This window comes from Cajanus cajan, chromosome 1 (genome assembly GCF_000230855.2).
Source record: "Cajanus cajan strain Asha chromosome 1, NIPB_CcT2T_4, whole genome shotgun sequence".
NCBI classification, from domain to species: domain Eukaryota; kingdom Viridiplantae; phylum Streptophyta; class Magnoliopsida; order Fabales; family Fabaceae; genus Cajanus; species Cajanus cajan.
In genome coordinates this window covers 80,629,796-80,652,875 of record NC_138517.1, presented here as the reverse complement: position 1 = coordinate 80,652,875, position 23,080 = coordinate 80,629,796, and the positions used below count along the sequence as shown (strand labels likewise).

Below are 23,080 nucleotides of genomic sequence, written 5' to 3'. Positions count from 1 at the left end.
TTTTATTTTTATTTGTGTAATTTGGTAATCGATACAAAATGTTTTAGAGGTGAAATGGGAGTTGGATTATGAGCATAATTATGCTTTGTGGTTAGCTTTTAAGTTCAGCCAAATTGATGGATATATTTTACTTTTTGGGGGCAGTACGTGAGCCAATAAATTGTCTCTTGATTTATTTAGGAATAAATATTTATAACTTTGTTGTACCTCACTTATTGTTTTGTTGTCTCAACAAATCATAGAATGAATACTTTTTGTGAAATTTAAATCTTTACTTTTTTTAGCAAAATAAATACAGCTGAATAGGAAATGGAAATTAGAGGATAATGTACTAATCCACCTCTTAACGTATTCCTATGTAAAACTTGCATTTTTGGATCATACTTGTAAGACTGTCTCTATTTTGTTGGGTTGGGGTAGAAAAGAAATGTTTCATGATGTTTATAGAACTCAATTTGTACACCACGCAATGAATTTGCTGAGGATATTGGATAACTTTAATTTTCGTTTAGTTGCTGAAATCAAACTTTACGTAGATTTGATTTTTTTTTTTTTTAAGTGAGTGCATCCACAATTATTGATTATAAAATTAACATTTAAATTTCTGATAAAAATAAATTTATAAATTTATAGAACTCGACTCGTACACCACGCAATGAACTTGCTGAGGATGTTGGGTAACTTCAGTTTTCGTTTAGTTGCTCAAATAAAACTCTACGTAAATTTGATTTTTTTTTTTTTAAGTGAGTGTACCCATAATTATTGATTATAAAATTAACATTTAAATTTGTGATAAATTAAATTTACAAAATAAAATTTAAAATTAATTATAATACCAATTGTTTATTTTTTTAAATCAATGATTTTATTATTATACTTTATTTTCTAAAATATAATTCTCACTTTAACGAGGTTATATCCATTATCATGATTTTCTGAAATCTAAAACACCAACTTCTATTTATACGTTGAGTCTACGTTGACAAAATATGAAAAGTAGCTTTCAACAAAGTTGATTCTACACTCAACTTTCTTAACGGATTGATTTATGAACCTAACAAGACATACGTAATATGGAGGTTGGACTCTAAAAAGTATTTAGATGAACATTTGAATTAAAAAATAAGCAAATTGTAGAAAATAAATATCATAACTTGTAAGTATGATCCTGAAGTCTATTAAAATAAGTTATAAAATAGCTAATTAAAAAATCATAAGCTTATTTCCATAAAAAAAAAATCTCTTGTAAATACACTCATAATGTTCAGTTAAAAGAAATTTAATAAATTACATTTCATTGGTGGCAAAAATAAATTACATTTCATTCTTGTAAACGGTGCTTAATTATATTGTTCTCCTTTTTAATTTTAAAAACTATACTTACTTTGAGAGGTAAATACATATATATATATATATATATATATATATATATATATATATATATATATATATTACTTTAATCCATCTTAATCTTAATATAAACAAATCTCTAGATGATAGTGAATAAAGTCTCTTAGAAGTATGTTTCTCTCTATAACTTTTAGTGCTATTTCTAATTTTGGATTATTTATTGTTTATTTTCGAAAACTTCTATTTATTATAAAAATTGATTTACACGAACTACACATATTATCTCAACAATAATTTCCGTTAGCAACAATAATTTTTGTTACGTTTCTTTTTCATCTTTATTTGTTATTTTCTTTTTCCTTTCTGTTATTTCTTTTTCAATTTTTCCTTGTATATATTAGCTTATCTTTCTGAATAATAGCAAGTGCAGTACATTGTTACTTTCTCTTCTTTTTCGTTTTCTCTTAGTTTTACATTCTTGTGATGGTATCAGAGCTCTTTTCGAAGAGTTCTGCTGCGCGTCCACTTTTCTATTCTTTGACACTACAAAGATGAGTGGTGAGATAACAAGTCGTGAACCCGACATTCACAGTTTCTTATACTTGCATCCAAATGAAAACCCTTCTACTGCTCTTGTTTCACCTACGCTTAATTCAACAAATTATCACTCGTGGAGCAGATCTATGATGACTGCATTAAGCGCCAAGAACAAACTAGAGTTTATTGATGGAGGAGCTCCCCAACCATCGTCAACCGATCAGACATATGGTGCTTGGAAAAGGTGTAATAACATGGTGATTTCATGGATTGTACATTCTGTTTCTGCTTCAATCCGTCAGAGTATTCTCTAGATGGATAAAGCTGATGAAATTTGGCGTGATCTTAAGGCTCGATATTCACAAGGTGACCTTCTTAGAATTTCTAATTTGCAACTAGAGGCTTCTTCTATCAAACAGGGTGAACTATCAGTGACTGACTACTTTACAAAACTTCTTATTATATGGGACGAGTTGGAGAATTTTCGTCCAGATCCGGTCTGTACGTGCACCACAAAATGCACCTGCAAAGTTGCATCTATTATTGCTCAAAGAAAATTGGAAGATCAAGCAATGCAGTTTTTGAGAGGTCTCAATGATCAATATGGTAATATTCGTTCTCATGTTCTTTTAATGGATCCCTTACCTCCCATTACGAAAATTTTCTCTTATGTTGCTCAACAAGAAAGGCAGTTATCCGTGAATGAAACCTTTGTCGTTGCTGTCAATATGGAAACGCGTAGCACTTTTGTTAATAGTGCAGGTTTGAATTGCAACTTTTGTAGTCGCACTGGTCATGCAGAGAACACATGCTTCCGCAAGCACGGATTTCCTTCTGAGGTCAAGAATAATAAAAACCCTTATGCTCGAGGGAAAACTTGTACTCATTGTGGTAAAGGCGGTTACACCATAGACGTGTGTTATAGGAAACACGGGTTTCCTCCTGGACATTGCTTTCATAATGGGAAATCTATGCCCACTACTGTTGTTATGACTAGTGATACAAAGGTTTCAGAGAATGAACAACAATCTACTGCTAATGAGGTCCAGGACATTCGCTTCTCCCCTCAGCAATATCAAGCTCTACTAGCATTAATTTAGCAACCACCAAATGCGAATTCAGCATCGAATGTAGCTCATATTAGTTCTATCTCTTCTTGTTCCACACACTCACCTCCTATATCATGTAAATTTGGCTCTCTCATCTGCACTTCACACACACATAAAATTATTCCTTGGATTCTTGATTCAGGGGCAATAGATCATGTGTCATCTTCTCTGGAATATTTTCATTCTTTTCATTCCATTGATCCCATTATTGTTAAACTCCCAAATGGACAACGGGTAATAGCAACGCACTCTGGTGTTGTCAAATTTTCTTCTCTTTTTCAACTCACAAATGTTCTTTATATTCCTTCTTTTACGTTTAATTTGATCTCTATCTCTAAACTTGTTTCTTCCACTCCTTATCAACTAATATTCATTGCTACCCATTGTCTTATTCAGGACGCGAACACACGTATGACGATTGGTTCAGTTGATGTGAGAGATGGATTATACCAGCTTATACCTGTTCATCTTCAACCTCATAGTATAAACTCCACTATTATACATCCCAAATGCAATGTAATCCCTATTGATCTATGGCATTTTCGCCTTGGGCACCTATCTAGTGAACGTATGCATATTATGCAACAACAATATTCATGTTTGAACAACAATAAAAATTTTGTTTGCAATACCTGTCACTATGCTAAACAACGAAAATTACCTTTTCCTCTTAGCAACTCACATGCCACACAACCTTTTGCACTCATTCACATGGACATATGGGGACCATATTCCACGCTTTCCATGAATGGACATCGTTATTTTCTCACCATTGTTGCTGATCACACACGCTACACTTGGGTTTATTTGATGTGTAATAAAAGTGAAACACGTACACATATCACTAATTTCATCAATCTTGTTGAGAATCAATTTGATACACACGTCAAAATCATCTGTACCGACAATGGCAATGAATTTTTCATGCATGAACTCTTTCATTTAAAAGGAATCATTCATCAAACATCTTGCATTGAAACCCCACAACAAAATGGCATTGTTGAGCGTAAACATCAACACTTACTCAATGTCACTCGTGCTCTTTTATTTCATTCTAACTTACCCGATTGTTTTTGGAGTTTCGCTTTATTACATGCCACTTATCTTATCAACTACATACCAACACCTTTTTTGAAAAATACTTCCCCTTTTGAAAAACTGCATGGTGTTCAATGTGATATTGCCATGATCAAAGTATTTGGATGTCTTTGTTATATCACCACCATTACTTCCCAACGCAAGAAACTTGATCCTCGAGCCCATCCGTGTATTTTTTCTAGGTTTCCCTTCTCATACCAAAGGTTACCTTACCTATGATTTACATACTCGTACCATTGCCACTTCCCGTAATGTCATATTCTATGAGGATCATTTTCCCTATTTTCCCTCATCACTCAATGACCAAAACCTTAGCACCATATCTCCATCTCTTTTTATTCTCGATCCTTTAATACCCACTTCAGACACTTTTTACTTTGACACACCTGCACCTGTTCTTGACACTACTAGCCCTTCACCTTTTCCTCCTACCTCAACCACACTTCGTCGTTCCACCCGTCAAAGACAACCACCTTCATACCTGCAAGATTTTCATCGCACTCTCACATCTACTTCAACCAATCTCCATCCAGGTATTCGCTATCCAATTGAAAATTATCTTTGTTATGATCGCCTCTCACCTTCATTTCATCATTTCATTTCTTCTATATCTACCATCATTTAACCCAATTCTTATGTTGAGGCCGCAAAAAGTGATTGTTGGCTTAAAGCCATGAAAGCTGAAATAGATGCCCTTCAAGCGAATCATACTTGGACTCTCACCACTCTTCCACCTCACAAAAAGGCTATTGGTTGTCGATGGATTTACAAAGTTAAATACAATGCTGATGGAACTATCGGACGCTACAAAGGTTATACCCAACTCGAAGGTTTGGATTACCTTGATACTTTTTCTCCGGTTGCTAAACTCACCACTGTTCGTCTTCTCCTTGCTCTTGCTGCCATTCACAACTGGCATCTTAAACAATTAAACGTCAATAATGCTTTTCTCCATGGTGAATTACATGAAGAAGTCTACATGAAATTACCTCCTGGGTTGTCTCCAACTCATCCCAACCAGGTTTGCAAGTTGCAAGTTCCATCTATGGCTTGAAACAGGCTAGTCGACAATGGTTTGCTCGACTCTCCTCCTTTCTTCTCCAGCATGGTTACCATCAATGCTCGTCTGATCATTCTTTGTTTCTCAAGTTCTCTGACTCAATGATTACTGCTCTCCTTGTCTATGTAGATGACATTGTTCTTGCAGGAAACAATCTCCTTGAAATCCAACGTATCACTAAGCTTCTTAATGACACATTCAAAATCAAGGATTTAGGTGATCTCAAATATTTCTTGGGCTTTGAAATAGCTCGAAACAAGTCTGGCATACATATCTCTCAGAGGAAATATGTGCTAGATATTTTATCTGATTGTGGTATGCTTGCTTCTCGCCCAGTTTCGACACCAATGGATTATTGCACTCGTCTTTCATCCACTACCGGCACTCCTCTTCATGATCCATCAGCTTATAGAAGACTTATTGGAAGACTCATATATCTTACTACTACTCGCCCTGATATTACTTATGTTGTTCACCATCTTAGTCAATTTGTTTCTTCTCCTACCACGTCCCATTCTCAAGCTGCTTTTCGTATACTTCGCTACTTGAAGCAAGAACCGGGTTTTGGGATTTTCTTCTCTGCCAATAGTTCATCTCAACTCAAAGCTTTTAGTGACTCCGATTGGGCTGGCTATCATGATTCTCGACGCTCCATTACCGGTTTTTCTATTTATCTTGGTGATTCTCTCATATCTTGGCGTTCCAAGAAGCAACCCACTGTCTCTCGTAGCTCTTCTGAGGCTGAATACCGTGCCTTGGCTTCCACGACTTGTGAGCTTCAATGGCTCACTTTTCTTCTTCAAGATTTTAGAGTCTGCTTCACTCGTCCAGCTCTCCTTTATTGTGACAATCAATCAGCTCTTCAAATAGCAACAAATCAAGTTTTCCATGAACGTACTAAACATATAGAGATTGATTGTCATATTGTTTGTGAAAAGGTCAACTCCGGTTTGATAAAGCTTCTTCCGGTACCTTCATCTCTCCAACTTGCGGACATTTTCACTAAGGCGCTTTCTCCCACTTTGTTTCAAAGTTTTCATACCAAGCTGGGCATGTTAAACATCCATTCCCAGCTTGAGGGGGGTCTCAACAATAATTTCCGTTAGCAACAATAATTTTTGTTACGTTTCTGTTTCATCTTTATCTGTTATTTTCTCTTTCCTTTCTGTTATTTCTTTTTCAATTTTTCCTTGTATATATCAGCTTATCTTTCTGAATAATAGCAAGTGCAGTACATTGTTGCTTTCTCTTCTTTTTCGTTTTCTCTTAGTTTTACATTCTTGTGATATTAATAAATATTATTTTTTAAGGAACCTTATTTTTATTTGAGATAAGTTAGACATTCCCGGTTGATAAATATGAAAGATTGATTGATCATGAACATTTTTTTCGTCTTAATTATTTATTTCCGAGTAATTAAACATTTTTTTTTTGTTTTAAAACTTTAGAAGGTGTGCTTATGATTTAAATGCCTCATTGTAATTGACATCTTCGGAAAAAAATTTACGAGCAAAATATAGTACCTTAAAAGGTAGAGAAACATATACAAGAATAGGATAAAAGTGAAGAAATAAATTTTCAACATAGTCACCCATTAACTCAGTTGTAATTTTTATTTTTATTTTTTTTACAATGGTGAAGAACTTAAAATATGGATTCCTTTTTTCTATCCCCTCTCCTCCTCTTGGTACTAGTGTATAGTGGTTGGTCAATTGTCATCCTCCAAATTCAAAAAAGGGAAATTATATTCAGTATTATTTCTATAGCTCAAATAATTAGAGAAACTACTGAATTAATGCATAGTCACATTTTCTTTTTAAAAAAAACAATGGAAGTTTCAATAATTAGTTGGAATGAATGCATTGCTACTATTGGAGGGTAGATATGTAGGATTAGGGAACCAGGGAAGGGAGGCAACAGGATCTCCCATTCGGATTGCCATAATTCTTAGATTCCTTCCTTTTGGGGTTTATATGATTTTTTATTTTCTTAATGAAATGATTCATCCATTCACATATGTGGGTCATGATTGATAATGCCCTAAGGTAGAGCCGTCAATCCTTAGTGCATGAAACTTTATGACAAAGACAACCTATGATAAGTCGGTTTGTGAAAGGCCCATCACAATGTTTGATCCATAAATTTTAACTACATGATGAGGTTGAGACTTGAGAGACCTAGGTTTCTTTTTTTCAATGCAAGAACTCATGAGTAGGGTTACACTAGGATTGGTTGATGTGAAATAACAACAAGAGAGTAGAAATAAGTTTATTTATTTGGTTGACATAAAATAAGGAAATAAATAAATTAAAAACAGTAAGTCTCACTTTGATATTATTTTCTGGCATGAGACAATGGAGATAAAATAAACGAGAATTTCTTGTTGTGTAACGTTTGAAGAATACTTTTTTTTTTTTTTTTGAAATTGTCATTGTTTCACTCATTTAAACGTTCTGCAGGTTGAAGTTGCGATTCATTGGCAGATTTGTGTGTTTTGAGAGATCATATTTGATTGAAGATAACATTTAATTTATTGATTGTGATTGTGTCTAGTTAATGTTTATTACAAATTGTTGTAATTGATTGCAAATCTTTTTTAATTAATTAAAATCGCCAATGTAATCGATTATGAGAATGTCATAATAGGTTATTATTATTTTTTTAAAATTAGTTTTAAACAAAGCCATGTTAAATTATATTTTTGTGTTAATTTCATCTTTTATATTTGATTTGGTAAATAATCATTATTAAATATTATGTCATAATATTGATTATTATTAAAATGTAATTTTATTAATTATTATATATTATTCTAAATAAAATTATTATCAAGAACATTATTATACAGTTTTAAAAAATAAAATAGTAAATTCAATCATATTATAATTTAGTTTTTTCTTTTTCATTCAAATCAAACAATTTCATAATATTATTCTTTATTTATTTATCACTTATTTCTTTCAAACCAAATATATCAATTTTTATTTATTTATTATTTATTTTCACTCACTTATTTCTCTTTTCTTTATTGTTTTTATCCTATTTTCAGTATATCTTTCCAATCAAATGAAATTTTAATTATGATATAATCTTTTTTTTTCCTCTCTTTTTGTTTTATACTTGATGTGGATTAATGTTTCAAAAGACAATTCTACTATTCATGTATTTTTCTTTATTCACATAGTTTTTTTTTTTTAACAACTTCTCTATTCACATAGTTGAAAATGTTACATATCTCATATACTTAAAAAGACTTGAACTACTAGCCTTTTATTTGTATCTTTCAATGAAATTGTGAATCCATTTTCTCTACCCTAAGAAATAACCATATAAACAGCTAGTTCTAAGTCCTTGATGATCAAAGGAGTTTTGTAGCATGTACCAATCAATTTCCAAAAACTAAAACTTCCAATCAATTTCCCCTCACAATACAGCATTTAAAGGAAATTACATTGTTTTATGAAACTTGTGGGAGGATGGGAAATTTTCCATTTGAATCATACTATAAATACAAATTAAGAAAACACAATTATATCATTTTTCATTTGTTAAACTTTTCCCCACTTTTTTATAACTTGATGCACAATTGCACATGGCTAATGATCCTCCAATTTCTTGTCGCTATATTAGACTCAATGAGGATGTACAAATCTTGCAAATTCTAAAGATTTTATTAAAATAAAAACATTTTAACTAACAAGATTAATCTCAATACGGGTCTACACATTTCAAATTAGAAGGACAAAAATTAGTGATGAATTTTCTATTTAGAGTTTTGTCTTTTATGACATGGAGTTTGCCAAAAGTTAGGGCTTAGTATTTAACTTATACGGTTACAATTATAATATAATGTATCATATGAGACATTCTTATTCAGCAACCTAATGTACAAGGGAAAAAAAATGACATCCCTTGACACCAAGGGCAATGTAAGCATTTATATTTTTTTTTATAAGATTAAATCATTTCATGCGCTAATTGAACAGTAAAGGAATGCATTGCCAAAACCAAAAGTAAATTAACAAGTATACATCTCTATCCTATAGGATAAAATATGCATAATATTAAGAGATTTTTTTTTCGGTGTATGCATAATATTAGGAGATAGTACGGTGCAATAAAATAATATATTAATTTTGTTTAGATTATGAGTATCTCTACTAAATGAAAAAGAAAATAATATATTTATAAGATACAATCCGGTTATCAAAATGTGCTTTACACAAAATTTTCGAAAAAAAGAATTCTACTCTTCATAATAATTCTATCTCCTCCATCATGATTATTTCTAATAAAAAAAATCTTCGATCTTAAAAGAAAAAGTTGGATAAATGTGAGCCAATATCCGTAATGTAAAAAAGAGTGTAAAACTTTTTATATTAATAGTAGAAACTCATATTTAAAATTATTAGAAACACTTTGTACTCAAAATAATTCTAAACGTTAGGTAAAATTATTGAGTTTAATAGGTATATAATTCTATAATTCTTTTTATTATAAATTAATTAATTAAAAATATTTTTACTATACATTTAAATGTAATCAGTATAAAAATTAATAAATTTATCATATTTTTATGTGTGATAAAAGACAGAATAAAAAACACAGTATTCATTAAAAAATAATTACATGCTTAAAAAGTTAAAAACCTATGAAAAAAATGTAGTATATCAATATCATAATTGCTAAAAATAATAGTATAGTATCATTATTGATTTTATACAGAATATACAATTCAAAAGATAAATTCTAGATAAAAAATGAATATTATTATTAAATTTGTCTCCCTATCATCACCATTTTCTACCATCTTTGTAGTGCTATGATGCTTGGCATTGCCATTGTTCCAAAATCCCCATCTTTTGGTAGCTATTTGCCAAATTGGAGGATGCAAAAACGCAAATTATTGAATAAACCTTCTCTTCTCACCAATTCCTTCTAGCACTCGTTCAATTCTGGTCACACCAGAGGAGAAGAGGAGACCAAGACAAGAAGAAAGAAGAAAGAAGAAAGAAGAAAACAGAAACATAGGAGAACAACAAAGAAAGAGGTGTGTGTCTGTGTTATAAAACCACCATTTTATTTTATTTTTTTGAATTTATTTTTCTGGGATTACTAAGCTGGTACGAGGAAACCACACACAGAACAAAGTACCAAGTAGCAGTGGAAGGAAGAGAGAAAGAGGTGGCACCGAAATCAATCTCAGATCTCACAATCAGCACCACCCCAGATCCCATCTGATTCTTTGTTCATTCACAAGTTTGGATTTTTTGCCTCAATTTTTGGTCAAAGTTTATGGCTTCATCTGGGAATCCAAATCAGCAGCCACAACCACAACAACAACAACAAAACCATTTTGATTTCAATAAGCTTTTCAAGGCACCAACAACATCACCTTCAGCATCATCACCCTCACCCTCTATCCCTAATTCTTCAAATTTGAACACTTCCCCATCATTCCCTGCTCCTTCTCCTTCCACACCCCCTCCTTCTTCCTACCCCACCCCCTCTTCCTCATACCCTCCACCAACTGGCACATACCCTTATCACCACCCTCACTTTCTCCCCTATCCACAGCTTCACCACCATCAACAACAACACCAAGAACACCCTCTTATCCTCCACCACCTTCCCCAAATGCATGCCCCTCAAAGACCCCCTATTTTCCAACCCCCTTCTCCATCCTCACCACACCCCCTCATGGCCTTGTTGGGCACCCAAAACCCTCCCTCCAATCAGGAGCCACCAGTTGTGTACACATCTCCCTCCACCTCATCACCATCACCATCTCCATCACATGTGGCTTCTGATTTTCCAAACCCTGCAGGGTTGCCCTCCACACAGCCCTCAGGGTCTCCTGTGACTCTGGCTAGTGCTCAGTCCACACCAGCCAGGATGCTCAGCACCAAGCTTCCTAAGGGGAGGCACTTGATTGGAGAGCATGTTGTGTATGACATTGATGTTAGGATGCCTGGAGAGGTGCAGCCTCAGCTTGAGGTCACTCCAATCACCAAGTATGCCTCTGATCCTGGCCTCGTGCTCGGCCGCCAAATCGCAGTGAATAAGTCTTACATTTGCTATGGACTCAAACTTGGGGCCATCCGGGTCCTTAATATCAACACTGCATTGAGATACTTGCTTCGTGGTCACACTCAGGTGGGTTGTGTTGCATTGCATTGCAGTTGCTTATGGTCTTAATGCCAATGCGATATTAGTTTTCGTGGTTCTGTAATGATTGATGTGTAGAGTTATGGTGTTTAATCTTTTCTTTTTCTGCATAAGTACTGTTTGTTTAGTCCAATGTCAATGTGTCTTCTTGGTGCTAGGAGTTTGATGCATTGGCTCTATGGTTGAGGGTTGCTCATGCCTTTTCCATTTGACATTTTTTGTTAACATTGTATCAGCTTGATGTGTTTTAGTGCTTTGAGCCTTAGACAGTTCAGAAGGGTTAATATGAACTTAGGTTTTGTTCGTTGAAAATGTATTCCTTTTGCGCTAATCATGCCTGCATGTAAACTGCCTTTGTTGTCTATTGCCATGAGACAAAAAACATGATATTGTTTGGAATTTGCACCTAAGAAGTAAGAAATGTGAAAGATTTTTAGTTTGTACTTTTTTTTTTTTTGTATTTAATGTGTTGCATTGTCTTGGTTTGAGTTTATCATGCTGAGTTTAGATGGTTGCTTGCGAGAAAATCAATATATTGTATAAACACGTGCTGGCACGAGCTTTTCTTGATGTCCGAGAAATATATTTTTGGAGTTTTGTGTTTGACATAGTCATTTCTTTTAATTGGTTTGGATTACGTAATTATTGATATTTAGAGCAATTTATGTAACCTATGTCTTCTTTTCTTTGACAACCATATGGGTATTCTTGGTAACGGTTCTCCCAGGTTGACCGTATTCTTTGCAACTTTCTACGTGCAAAGCGTGCTCTACCTCTTAAAAGTTAAAGTGAATTTGATGTTGTTACATGCATTTGAGATGCTAATTTTTCCCTTCTATTCCATTTTCAATTTGTACCTCTTTTCAATTTGTGCATATCTCCTTTTTATGTAGAGAGTAACAGACATGGCTTTCTTCGCTGAGGATCTTCACCTGTTGGCCAGGTAAATATCCCTTTTCTGTTTCTTGTTTGTCATTTTTTTCTCTCAATATTATGTTTATTAATTATTTTCCCCTTGGATATGCTTGTGACTGTTCACAGTGCAAGCACTGATGGGAGAATATTTATATGGAAAATCAATGAGGGCCCTGATGAGGATGACAAGCCTCAAATTACTGGAAAAGTTATCCTAGCAATTCAAATATTAGGAGAGAGTGAGTCAGTTCATCCAAGAGTATGCTGGCACCCACACAAACAAGTAAGAGTGACTTTATAAATTTGGTTTTAAGTTTATTATCTTCCAATTCAAGTTAACTCCTTTAAAATTTTAGCTTATCAGTTAGAATTTGCTTACAGGAGATTTTAATGGTTGCTATTGGAAACCGTATCCTCAAAATTGACAGCATGAAAGCCGGAAAAGGTGAAACTTTTTCTGCAGAGGAGCCTCTCAAATGTTCCATTGATAAGTTGATTGATGGGGTGCATCTTGTTGGTAAGCACGATGGCAATGTCACTGAGTTGTCAATGTGCCAATGGATGAAGAGTCGATTAGCTTCTGCATCAGCTGATGGCACGGTCTGCATTTGGCTCTCTCTCCTTGCCTTGCTTCCTTTATTTGTTTCATTCATCCAATTTTACACTAGTGGAAACTGGAAAAAATTATATAGTCTGAGAATCCAGAATTTTCAATAGGGTGGTGCAGTCATTATATTATATCATATCTTGGAGTTGTTAATATGAAAGAAAGATTCACAATCATTCCTATTTTGCATTTCTAAGTAACTTGTTTTTGTCAACAGGTGAAGATATGGGAAGAACGTAAGGCTGCACCACTTGCTGTTATAAGACCACATGATGGTAAACCTGTCAATTCTGCGACGTTCTTGACTGCTCCTCACCGCCCTGAGCACATTGTTCTTATCACAGCGGTATATGCTCCTTGTCTTTCCCATTGTTGGGAATGCGGTGTATTTTTATGCGTCAATTGGGGGTGCTTTTGGAAGTTTTTGTTATGCAGCTTGGCTGTTAGTCATGTCTGCTCAAAGTGATGTCTAGATTCCCCTTCCATCTTTCAAAGCTAATTTCCTTTTATATTTATTTCCCGTACTGCAGGGACCACTAAATCAGGAAGTGAAGATATGGGTCTCTGATAATGAAGAAGGCTGGCTATTGCCTAGTGATTCTGAGTCATGGAATTGTATTCAGACTTTAGATATAAGAAGTTCGTCTGAAGCCAACCCTGAGGATGCATTCTTTAATCAAGTTGTAGCATTGCCCCGTGCTGGTTTGTTTCTGCTTGCAAATGCCAAGAAAAATACAATATATGCTGTGCACTTAGAGTATGGATCCAATCCAACTGCAACTCGCATGGATTACATTTCTGAGTTCACAGTCACAATGCCTATATTAAGTCTTACTGGAACTAGTGATAGTTTACCAGATGGAGAGCATATTGTACAAATATATTGTGTCCAAACACAAGCTATTCAACAGTACGGACTCAATTTGTCACAATGTTTGCCTCCACCCCTGGACAATGTTGAACTTGAGAAAACAGAATCCAATCTATCTCGTGCCTTTGATGCTTTGGATGGATCTACGAATCTGGAAACTGGAAATATGCCACAAGTTCATTCTAGCAGTTCTGAAAGTGCTCCTGTTGTGAGCCTTACTGTTTCATCAGCTATTTCTGGTCTACCTGAAGCTTCTATATCAGATACAGAGACCAAGTCAAATGATTTACCTTCTCATAATGGTTTTGAACATACCCCTACTGCTCCACCTCCACTTCCCCAGAGTCCAAGATTGTCCCAGAAGTTATCTGGTTTCAAAAATTCATCAAATAATTTAGAGACTAGTTCAACCAGTGCTGATCACAACAGTGAGCAGACAAACCTTAATTCTTCGGCTGAACGAAGAATGGAATCTGAAAAAGATATGGCAGATGTGTCTGCATCAGGTGACAATTTGCGGAAGGATGATAAAGTTGTTCAAAATGATGTTTCTGTTGTTTCTAATGCCCCTCCAACATATAAACACCCAACCCATTTGGTAACTCCATCTGAGATCTTCTCGAAAACTTCTTTATCTTCTGATAATTCCCATATTTCTCAAGGTATGAACTCTCAAGATGTGGCTTCCCATAGCAATGTAGAAAACTTTGAAGTTGAGGTTAAAGTTGTAGGTGAGACAGGTTCTAATCAAGAAAATAGCGAGTATGAAAGAGACAGAGACTCGCACACCAATGTTGCTGAGAAGAAGGAGAAGCTATTCTATTCTCAGGCCTCTGATCTAGGCATTCAGATGGCTAGAGAGACTTATAACATTGAGGGAGCTCGTCAAGCTGATACTATTAAGACCACTGATGCACCTGATCAAAGTTGTAACTCTGTTGAGGAAGAAGTTCAAGACACGAGTAAGGATGTACCTGCAAACATCAGTGAATCAGAAACTGTGGCGGCTGCTGTGCAATCTCCTGCACCTTCTGGGAAAGGAAAAAGACAAAAAGGGAAAAATTCTCATGTGTCTGGTGCATCTTCCCCTTCTCCCAGTCCTTTTAACTCGACAGATTCATCAAATGATCAAGGTGTCAATTCAGGAGGGTCATCCATGGAGGCTGCTTTACCACAGTTATCTGCTATGCAGGAGATGATGGGCCAGGTTATTAATTTGCATTTGAACTTTATTTTTATTTTTACTGGCTTCACTTAACATGGTGCATGCTTTGCTTATACTTATTATCCTTGTTTTTTGGTAGTGTTGTTCTTTCTGACTAAATTGTTGTAGTGTTATGTGTAGTGTAATATGTATTCAGCATGCCACTAGTAGAGCATAGTTAACTATTTTCTAGATTGATAGTCTGCTCCTATGGTAACCTTGTAGTCAAAATGGATTTTTATTAACTATCTTTAGATCAAATTGGGACAGAAGATTTTCTCTGTCAAACTTTGTGGAAGTTTCGTTAGGCATATAGTTTAGATACGATGTGTAGGGATGAAGACACAATGTTTGGCATATGCAACCTGAAAATGGATTAGCGGAATATATTTCCTGTAGTGAAGCCTGATCAATTGCACCCATTTCCTTCTTATGTATCTCATTATGTTTTATTCCATTCCAGTTATTTCAAAAGATTGATTGGAAAATAGCAATACATTCATTATCAGCTCCATGATTTTATGATTTCATGATATAATATAATAGTAGCATGAAGTTGCTTTTATTTTTTAACTGCTGGGTCTTGTAATGATGCCACTCCTGCTTGCATCATCAAAAAATAACACTTGTAGAAACTATATCTTTCCTAGGCAGGGACTTTTTCATGTCTTTGTCTTTAATATGGTTTTGCCTCTCTTATACACTCATGTCACCCAATGAGCTATTTTTAGATTTTGTTTTTGTTTGTTAATCTCCTTATTTTCCTATTTTACAGATGTTAAGCATGCATAAAGAAATGCAAAAGCAGATGAATGCGATGGTGTCTGTCCCAGTTACTAAGGAAGGCAAAAGATTAGAAGGATCCTTGGGTCGAAACATGGAGAAAGTTGTCAAGGCTCATACTGATGCTTTGTGGGCTCGATTGCAAGAAGAAAATGCAAAGCAAGAGAAGTTAGAGCGAGACCGTACACAACAAATAACGAACTTGATCTCCAATTATGTAAACAAGGACTTGGTATCTATATTGGAGAAAATCATTAAGAAGGAAATATCTTCAATTGGAACAACCATTACCCGTTCAATTAGTCAAGTTATAGAGAAAACCATATCATCAGCTATTACAGAATCGTTCCAGGTTTGTATTTGTCAAAATCCCACATCGACTATAGATTTGTTTAAAGTATCACTTATAAAGTTTGGACAATTCTCATTCATGAGCTAACTTTTGGGGTTAAGTTAGGCCCAGCCCAAATTCAAGATGGTAGTAGAGTCTATCATAGATATGACATTGTCAACTATCCAGCTAACCCCGTGGCTTTCCCAGCTCAATATATATATACCTGGCCTGCAGATTTTCAAGTACAATCTACCTTCCCACGCAACTTTACTAGTGCAATATAAAAAAAAATAAAAAAAATATCCTACAATCTGTATGCTCTAGTCTCCAATCCTAGGTGAGAGGTGTGTTTTTAGATCCCATTAACTAAACTAGAGCCTATAAAAACGTGGGCTATACTCATGAGTTAAGCCCAGCCCAAATTCAAGAGTATTAATTTCAACATTTGAAAGTGCTACTTTCAAATAAAGAAAAAATGTGTTGGTATTTTAGCTTAATTTGTTTTTTCTTTTTCAATTTACAACTTTTCGGAGACTACTTTATTGGATGACATGAGATATGGTAAACCAAACTGTTATCAGAAATCTTTGTGTGCCAATTGTAGTTCATCTATTTGTATTCCCCTTCTCTCCATAAAGACCCGGGCTATCCTCATGAGTTAAGCCCAGCCCAAATTCAAGAGTATTAATTTTCAACATTTGAAAGTGCTACTTTCAAATAAAGTAAAAATGTGTTTGCTGGTAGGTTAGCTTAATTTTTTTTCCCTTTTTCATTTTTCAACTTTTCGGAGACTACTTTATGAAGTATTTGGATGACATGTAACATGGTAAACCAAAAATGTTATCAAAAATCTTTGTGTGCCAATTGTAGTTCATTTAGTGCCCCTCCCCCCCTGATGTTGTACTTCAATTTTTTCCTCACTGCTAAGTGACAATTTTTGCTTGAATATGTCTGACTGAGGCTATGCCATGAATTCTGCAGAAGGGAGTGGGAGACAAGGCATTGAATCAACTAGAAAAATCAGTTAGTACAAAACTTGAAGCTACTGTGGCTAGGCAGATACAGGCACAATTTCAAACCTCTGGCAAGCAAGCTCTTCAGGTAAGCAGTTTGTAGTCAACATCAACAATATCTTTTAATCATTTAATGCACTTTTTGCATTCTTTTTCCTTTTTCTTTTCTTTTATCATGTTGAGTATGATCTTTTGTGTGCCTGCACTTCCTGTGTTTTATCATGTGCTGTATGTGCAAATATAGAAGTAAATGGTGGCTTGCAAGCTTATTAATTGTCCAAGGACATTGAATTGATGAATGAAAAGACTTGGACAATTTGACACATGTATGTTCTTCATGAAAATATGACAGACTTATGTTGAAAAATTTATGGATTCTAGAATTCTATAATTTTCTATAGGCTTTAGTTTGCTAGCTATTTTAGCTTGCTGGTCCTTAATTGGGTTTAACGTAGATTTATTGTATTTTTGTTTCTAGGTGATGTTCAATCATGCATCCTTAAAATGTAATGATTTTTTGAAACCCATTTCTCAGAGCCAGCATCTTTTAATGCATTTATGGAATTCCTCATGTTTAGCTATTCATTATCCTTGCAACATTTTATCTCACATGGTAGTACAATTCAAATTAACTTCATGTTTTGGGTTTATTTTGATGTTTGCTTTCAATACAGTCTGTTATTAGCTTTGGTTAATCTTTTTTATTTTGTTTATACTTTGTAGGAAGCACTTAAGACTAGTTTGGAAGCTTCAGTCATTCCTGCTTTTGAGATGTCTAGCAAGGCTATGTTTGAGCAAATTGATGTCGCATTTCAAAATGGACTTCTGAAGCACACAACTGCTATTCAACAGCAGTTTGATTCTACTCATTCGCCACTAGCCATGACTTTGAGGGTATGTGTAGGATGCTTATTTTGAAAACATCTTAATATGACTTTTATCTTAAATGTTGTTTTTCCTGCCATCAGAGATTTTTTTGCCTTTTTATTACTATGGACTATTTTTTGTGGAACTAGTCAGATGTAATTTAAATAGTTTGTGATATATGGTTGAATAATTTTTTCCCTTAAGAAGTGTATAATTCATTTCTATTTGTTTGTTAATAATTTTTTAAATGCGTAGTTTGGCATAGATGATCTATTATGATGCACTTTTTTTTTACCAACGCAAAGATCATTTTGGAAACTTTATATTTTACTTCATTTCTCAGCCAACATTACAAGGCTAAAACATCCATTTACTTCTTATCCACATATGCATGTCTACAACATGCTTGAATCTTGTTTCATTATTGGAAACAAGAAGCTAATTTATTATGAACCAACATTCTGCTATACAGTGGACCTTCCTCACTACCGTGTGCCAAATATATTAGTGGTCTTTCTTCTCTGTATGTCTTGAATGTCTGATATGTCATGTTTGGACACTCAATATAGTGTTATGATTGCACAGGATACAATTAATTCAGCATCATCAATCACTCAAACTTTGAGTGGACAATTGGCTGATGGCCAACGTAAACTGTTAGAAATTGCAGCTAACTCCAAAGTAGCTGCAGATCCCTTTGTATCACAAATCAACAATGGCTTGCATGAGATGGTATGTTTGTTTGTCATTTCCCTTTATCTTCCTATTTTAACGAGTGTTTGTGATATTTCATACTGTAAGATGACTTGCACTTTGACAGACTGAGGATCCTACCAAAGAACTATCAAGGTTGATAAGTGAGGGAAAATTTGAGGAAGCATTTACTGGAGCCCTTCATAGAAGTGATGTTACGATAGTTTCTTGGTTATGTTCTCAGGTATGATAGACATTTTTCCCCTGTTAACTTGAGTAGCTACTCAGAATTGCATATTTTTGGAATTCAGAAATGGTGCTTAGAAAGAAGTAGTCAAAATGAAACAAAATTAAAGGGGAGGAGTTTTTTTCTTTTTTCAAGTTCTACTGTAGATATTGTAAAACTTTATTCTGTATATTTCAAGCAACTATTCAGTGATTCCGGGGAATAAATGTTATCAAATAACCATTATAATCTTGTTATAACGGAATAGTGTAAAGGTCCAACCAAATCGTCATTTGCCATCCGCTATTTGGCATTTAAGGGTGGTGACCGCCATATCCTCCATGGCTGTAGCGCTGTAAAGATTTACGAAGGTCATGGCGGATATGACGCTTTTTTACTAAAAAAAAACACCCATTTTTAGAGTTTTTGACCTGAGCCCAACCCATTTTAAAGAAAAATCCAAAACACTTCTGCCCTGAATGTGGAGCGTTGTTGCTCCCAACCCTGAATGTTGCTGCTGCTCTAGGGTTCTTTGAACCTTCTTTCAACTCCGGCGACATGAACTGCAGTGGCCCCTCACTCTGACAAACCTTGGAGTGAGGTTCAAAACAGGTTCTATTTTTAGTGTTTTTTTCCCCTTTTTTTTTCTTTTTTTTTTTCTTTCTACTTCTTCCTCTTCTGTCCAGATTCTTCATCTGTTTTGTTCTGTTTGAGTTCCTGTTATTCATCTTTTATTCTTCTATTCCTCTTCATGTCCTTCATGTTGGGTCTGGTTTGAGTTCCTATTTTGTTCAAACATTGAAAATTATATTTTGTTCGTTATATATATATATATATATTTATTTAACTATTTAAGTTGATATTTTGTTGTTTTTAATTTATTTTTGCTGTTTGTAATTTATTTTTGTAGTTTTTTTTATATATGTATATTATTATTATTTTTTGCCCGCCGTGGCATCTGCCATAGGTCACCATCCCATCCACCATATGTTTATAATGGATTTTTAACTCACTGCAATAGACCGTTATCAATTATCCATTATCGATAACTTTTACCTTATTAACCTGTAAACAAAATGAAACAAAATGGTGCTTATTCTGATTTCTGAGTTTTTCCTAGGGTAAAATTGCAAATTAATGGGGGTCTTATTGAAAATAATAAGCACACAAAATGTGAAAATGATTTGCAGTTCCTATAATGATTTGGGTCCAACTTTCTGTCTACCATAAACAAAATAAAATCAGACCTCCACATATACTGGTTAATATATTTTTTGTAGTTTGCATGATTATATCAGACAGCCAACTACAACATATCTAATGTTTGATTTAACGCTTCTTCTTAACCAGGTTGATTTAGCTGGTATTTTGGCAATGGTGCCACTGCCATTAAGCCAAGGAGTACTTCTGTCTCTTCTACAGCAGTTGTCCTGTGACATCAGTTCAGAGACACCCAGAAAATTGGCATGGATGACAGATGTTGCTGCTGCTATAAACCCAGCAGATCCAAGGATTGCCGCACATGTGCGACGAATATTGGATCAAGTGTACCGAACACTGGGCCATCAACGGACTTTACCAACTACCTCCCCTTCGGAAGCGAGCACTATTCGGCTTCTCATGCATGTCATAAACTCGGTGTTGTTGAGCTGTAAATGACATTGTTGTATTTTATCATCTGTGCAGAAAGTGTTGAGTATCAACTTTGGTTTGTAATTGTATAGATATTTAGATAGTTTGGAGGGGATGAAGTGAACTACTGTATGTAGTTGTTTTGGTACAACTGATTTGTGTGAAATAGTTTCACTTTCTTTTTTGTATGCTTGTTACATTTTTCCATGGCCCCCTCCTCAGGTGTCTTTGCTCTTTAGAGATATTATTGCGTTCACCTTGATGGGGAAGGAAAAGTGTGACATCCTCATGCAAAGAAGTCAACATTGCAATGACAGTTATTTCCAAGCTGCCTTTGGAGTGGCTGTAGCAAGTACCGACTAGTTCTTGAAAAAGATTTTGTGCTTCTAAGTAGTTGAGAAAATGGGAATGGGAGTGGCTTCAGAGGCTTTATTGTTTTGCTATGATATTTTATGAGGGTTGATTGTGGTGGCAGTTTCCATAAAGGGTAGTTTTGAATGTCTGCAAAGAAGCAGTTATTGAGAATGATATGGAATCCTCCCAGTTATGTAAACTTCGTACTTAATATATCTACAGTAGCAAATTGAGTTGGACTTGAGACCTCTCCTAAATGTCATGTTTGTGGCAGTGGATTGCAGTGTTGTACTCAACATTTCAGATTCTTGCCTGAGCCCAAGTCTTTATGTACAACTTACTCTAGAGTTAGAGATTCCACACCTGTTCCCCCTTCCCCAAGTGAAAAAAATTAATAATAACCAAAGAAAAATGTATATCTTAACTAGGCCTAAGCCCATTTTGGCACTTTGGAGTGCTTCTAGCAGCACTAGTGTTAGAAATTTTTTTTTTTTTTTAAATTAAAAAGCTATTTTGTGGTATTTAAAAGTATTGCACTGTTCTTTTATGTAGTAGAGACTAGTGAATTAGGCTTACGTGCTAAGTGTAGAGGAGCTCAACTTGTTCATGCTGACACTGCTAGTATTTCTGACGTCTCATTGTATCATTTGAGTGATTGGTCTCAGTGGGGGCGTGAAGTCTATGATAGATTATTAGATTCTAGGCCATTATACGACAAAACTGCAGAAATCACAAGATAACCTGCTATAAGCTAATTACAGACTGCAAGCAGCTGAACCCCGTTGCTGCTAAATAAATATGGAAAATTATAAACTTGAACTTCATTTTTGGAATGTATAGCTGGAAAGAAGAGAAAACTAAATAAAGAAAGAGAAAGCAACTAATCGATATGACAAATGATTGCATAAAAAATAATGAAAAGAAAAACACGGAAAAGAATGAGATAGAAGATTAAAAAAAAAAAGCTTTAAATGAATATGATGATGATAGGTCAACAAATACTCTCTCAAGACTTATATATATATATAAAATTACGTAAATTAAGAAAATTAATTAAATGTATTTAATTTTTTATGATTTCATATAAAATACACACTATATTTACTAAAATATCTTTAATCATATTTATTATAGATAGCGTTTTGATTTATTGTTTTAAGAGTATTTTTTAGATTAAGAGCATTAAATAAAGTTAATTTGATTAAAATTTGTTTATATGTAAGTTAAAAAATTTTAAACATTATTTTACTTATATATAAATCTAGATAGAGTATCAATTTTTAGGGACGAGAGAATCCCAAAAAGGTTAAAACAAAATGTTTAAGGTGAATTTCATACCGAAATCGTTAACTTTTGTAATAATTATTATAAAAAGTTATATTTAAGGTGACTTTTAACTGGTTAATCGTGAATTTTTGTAATTAACCATGTAAAATCTTTAAAATAACTTTTATGAGAATCTTTATACTCGTACTGTCTGAAAATTAAACTCAACAAAAACTCTGGTAGCCTCATATATGCATCCAGTCATTTTGCAAGCTTGAAATCACCATAAAACCACGAAAACACAGTGACTATGTTGCTAGTTGCAACACATTACCACCACCCTTGATTAGCTGTGTAGAAGTAAACAAAGCTATATATATATATTTACTGTAGGAGTCTCTGAAATATTTGATTACTTTAAACAAAAAAACATTCTTAACAGCATGTTATAAGTTTATACCTTTCATTGTCTCTCAAACTTACAAAATGTTCTTACTATTTCACAAAGACAAGACATAAAAATAAAATATATATTCAAGATTTTTAAAGATGTTTTTATCACTTATAAGATATTTTTGCCACTTAGAAGATCTTCTTGTCATTTCAATAATGTTTATGCTACCGTCAAGATATTTTTGCCATTTTCTTATCTGTAACTCTAGATTAAGTTCTTTTTGTAATAATGCTTATATTATATTTTGTTTCTTATTTATGTCCAAAAACTGTCAAAAATCTTATTTCCAAACATATTTTTGCAAGGATATTAATAATCTTAAATTATTAAGGACATAAATAGGAAAGGAAATATATTACGAACATTATTACAAAAAGAATATATATATATATATATATATATATATATATATATATATATATATATATATATATATATACAAAGATGCACTTTTTTTTAATTGCAATGTTTTTCTTTGTGGTCTTTCCTTATCCAAAATTAGGAACGCAAAAGGGGGAGCTAATTCCTATCTCACATCA

The 23,080-nt window shown here is 34.0% G+C and overlaps 2 protein-coding genes across 3 annotated transcripts; both read left to right on the top strand.

The window, feature by feature from the left end:
- Positions 1-4,767: 4,767 nt before the first annotated feature.
- On the top strand, positions 4,768-6,260 carry LOC109803848 (retrovirus-related Pol polyprotein from transposon RE1). Its single transcript, XM_020365520.2, has 2 exons — positions 4,768-5,115; positions 5,199-6,260. Exons 1-2 carry the CDS (start codon positions 4,768-4,770, stop codon positions 6,258-6,260), a joined length of 1,410 nt encoding a protein of 469 aa, XP_020221109.2.
- A 3,688-nt stretch (positions 6,261-9,948) lies between these two features.
- LOC109804186 (varicose-related protein) lies at positions 9,949-20,819 on the top strand. 2 transcript variants are annotated; one of them, XM_083064230.1, is made up of 13 exons: positions 9,949-10,204; positions 10,299-11,310; positions 12,216-12,265; positions 12,364-12,520; positions 12,619-12,837; positions 13,062-13,190; positions 13,375-14,922; positions 15,695-16,054; positions 17,018-17,137; positions 17,773-17,943; positions 18,502-18,648; positions 18,737-18,853; positions 20,186-20,819. In XM_083064230.1, the coding sequence occupies exons 2-13, from the start codon at positions 10,450-10,452 to the stop codon at positions 20,492-20,494; spliced, it is 4,188 nt and encodes a 1,395-aa protein (XP_082920356.1). In that variant the 5' UTR covers positions 9,949-10,204; positions 10,299-10,449; the 3' UTR covers positions 20,495-20,819. The 2 variants fall into 2 exon arrangements, with proteins under 2 accessions (XP_082920356.1, XP_082920359.1); XM_083064233.1 differs by lacking the exon at positions 9,949-10,204 and having other exon boundaries at positions 10,275-11,310.
- The last annotated feature ends 2,261 nt before the right edge of the window (positions 20,820-23,080 follow it).